At 68.2% G+C, this 1,268-nt stretch overlaps 1 protein-coding gene across 1 annotated transcript; it reads left to right on the plus strand.

Moving 5' to 3' along the window:
- Positions 1-1,035, plus strand: TADA2B (transcriptional adaptor 2B). The gene has a single exon (XM_004681410.2). The coding sequence runs from the start codon at positions 21-23 to the stop codon at positions 1,005-1,007; it is 987 nt and encodes a 328-aa protein (XP_004681467.1). The 5' UTR covers positions 1-20; the 3' UTR covers positions 1,008-1,035.
- Positions 1,036-1,268: the final 233 nt, after the last annotated feature.

Here is a 1,268-nt window from a genome sequence, read left to right on the forward strand (position 1 = left end):
CTTGGTCGTTGCAGGAGGACATGGCCGCTCACGTGGGCGCGTCCCGCACGCCGCAGGAAGTGATGGAGCATTACGTAAGCATGTACATCCACGGCAACCTGGGGAGAGCCTGCATCCCCGACACCATCCCCAATCGGGTGACCGACCACACCTGCCCCAGCGGGGGCCCCCTGTCGCCCAGCCTCACCACCCCCTTGCCTCCCCTAGACATCTCGGTGGCCGAGCAGCAGCAGCTGGGCTACATGCCGCTGCGCGACGACTACGAGATCGAGTACGACCAGGACGCCGAGACGCTCATCAGCGGGCTCTCGGTCAACTACGACGACGACGACGTGGAGATCGAGCTCAAGCGCGCGCACGTGGACATGTACGTGCGCAAGCTGCGGGAGCGGCAGCGGCGCAAGAACATCGCGCGCGACTACAACCTGGTGCCCGCCTTCCTGGGCAGGGACAAGAAGGACAAGGACCGCGGCCTCAAGCGCAAGGTCAGCAAGGAGGAGAAGGAGCTGCGGCTGAAGCTGCGGCCGCTCTACCAGTTCATGTCGTGCCGCGAGTTCGACGACCTGTTCGAGAACATGCACAAGGAGAAGATGCTGCGCGCCAAGATCCGCGAGCTGCAGCGCTACCGGCGCAACGGCATCACCAAGATGGAGGAGTCGGCCGAGTACGAGGCGGCGCGGCACAAGCGCGAGAAGCGCAAGGAGAACAAGGCGGCGGCGGGCGCCAAGCGCGGCAAGGAGGACGGCAGGGACGGCGAGTTCGCCGCCATCGAGCACCTGCCGGGCTTCGAGCTGCTGTCGGACCGCGAGAAGGCGCTGTGCAGCGCCCTGGGCCTGAGCCCCGCGCGCTACGTCACCGTCAAGACCATCATCATCCGGGACCACCTGCAGAAGCGCCAGGGGCTGCCGGCCAAGAGCCGCCTGCCCAGCTACCTGGACAAGGTCCTCAAGAGGAGGATCCTGAACTTCCTCACCGAGAGCGGCTGGATCTCCCGCGAGGCCTCCTGAGCCGCAGCCACGCCGCGGCCCCGGCGCCCGCGCCAGCTGCCGCCGGCTCTCCGGCCGCGGTGGCCGCGAGTCCAGGGACGCTGCCCAAGTGTCTGTAAACGCCACGTGGCACCTCGGACTCAGAAGCTGTGTGGCCTTTTCGTCACCGCCCCCCCCTACGAGATTCACTCTCGGGGTCAGGGCACCGGGCACCCCAGCCACCCCGCGACCGCCACACGGGCGCGCCCCACAGGGGAGGACGCCGGCCTGGGCCGCAGGGCC

Source organism: Condylura cristata, unplaced genomic scaffold (assembly GCF_000260355.1).
Source record: "Condylura cristata isolate star-nosed mole 26May11 unplaced genomic scaffold, ConCri1.0 scaffold00012, whole genome shotgun sequence".
In the NCBI taxonomy this organism is placed as follows: domain Eukaryota; kingdom Metazoa; phylum Chordata; class Mammalia; order Eulipotyphla; family Talpidae; genus Condylura; species Condylura cristata.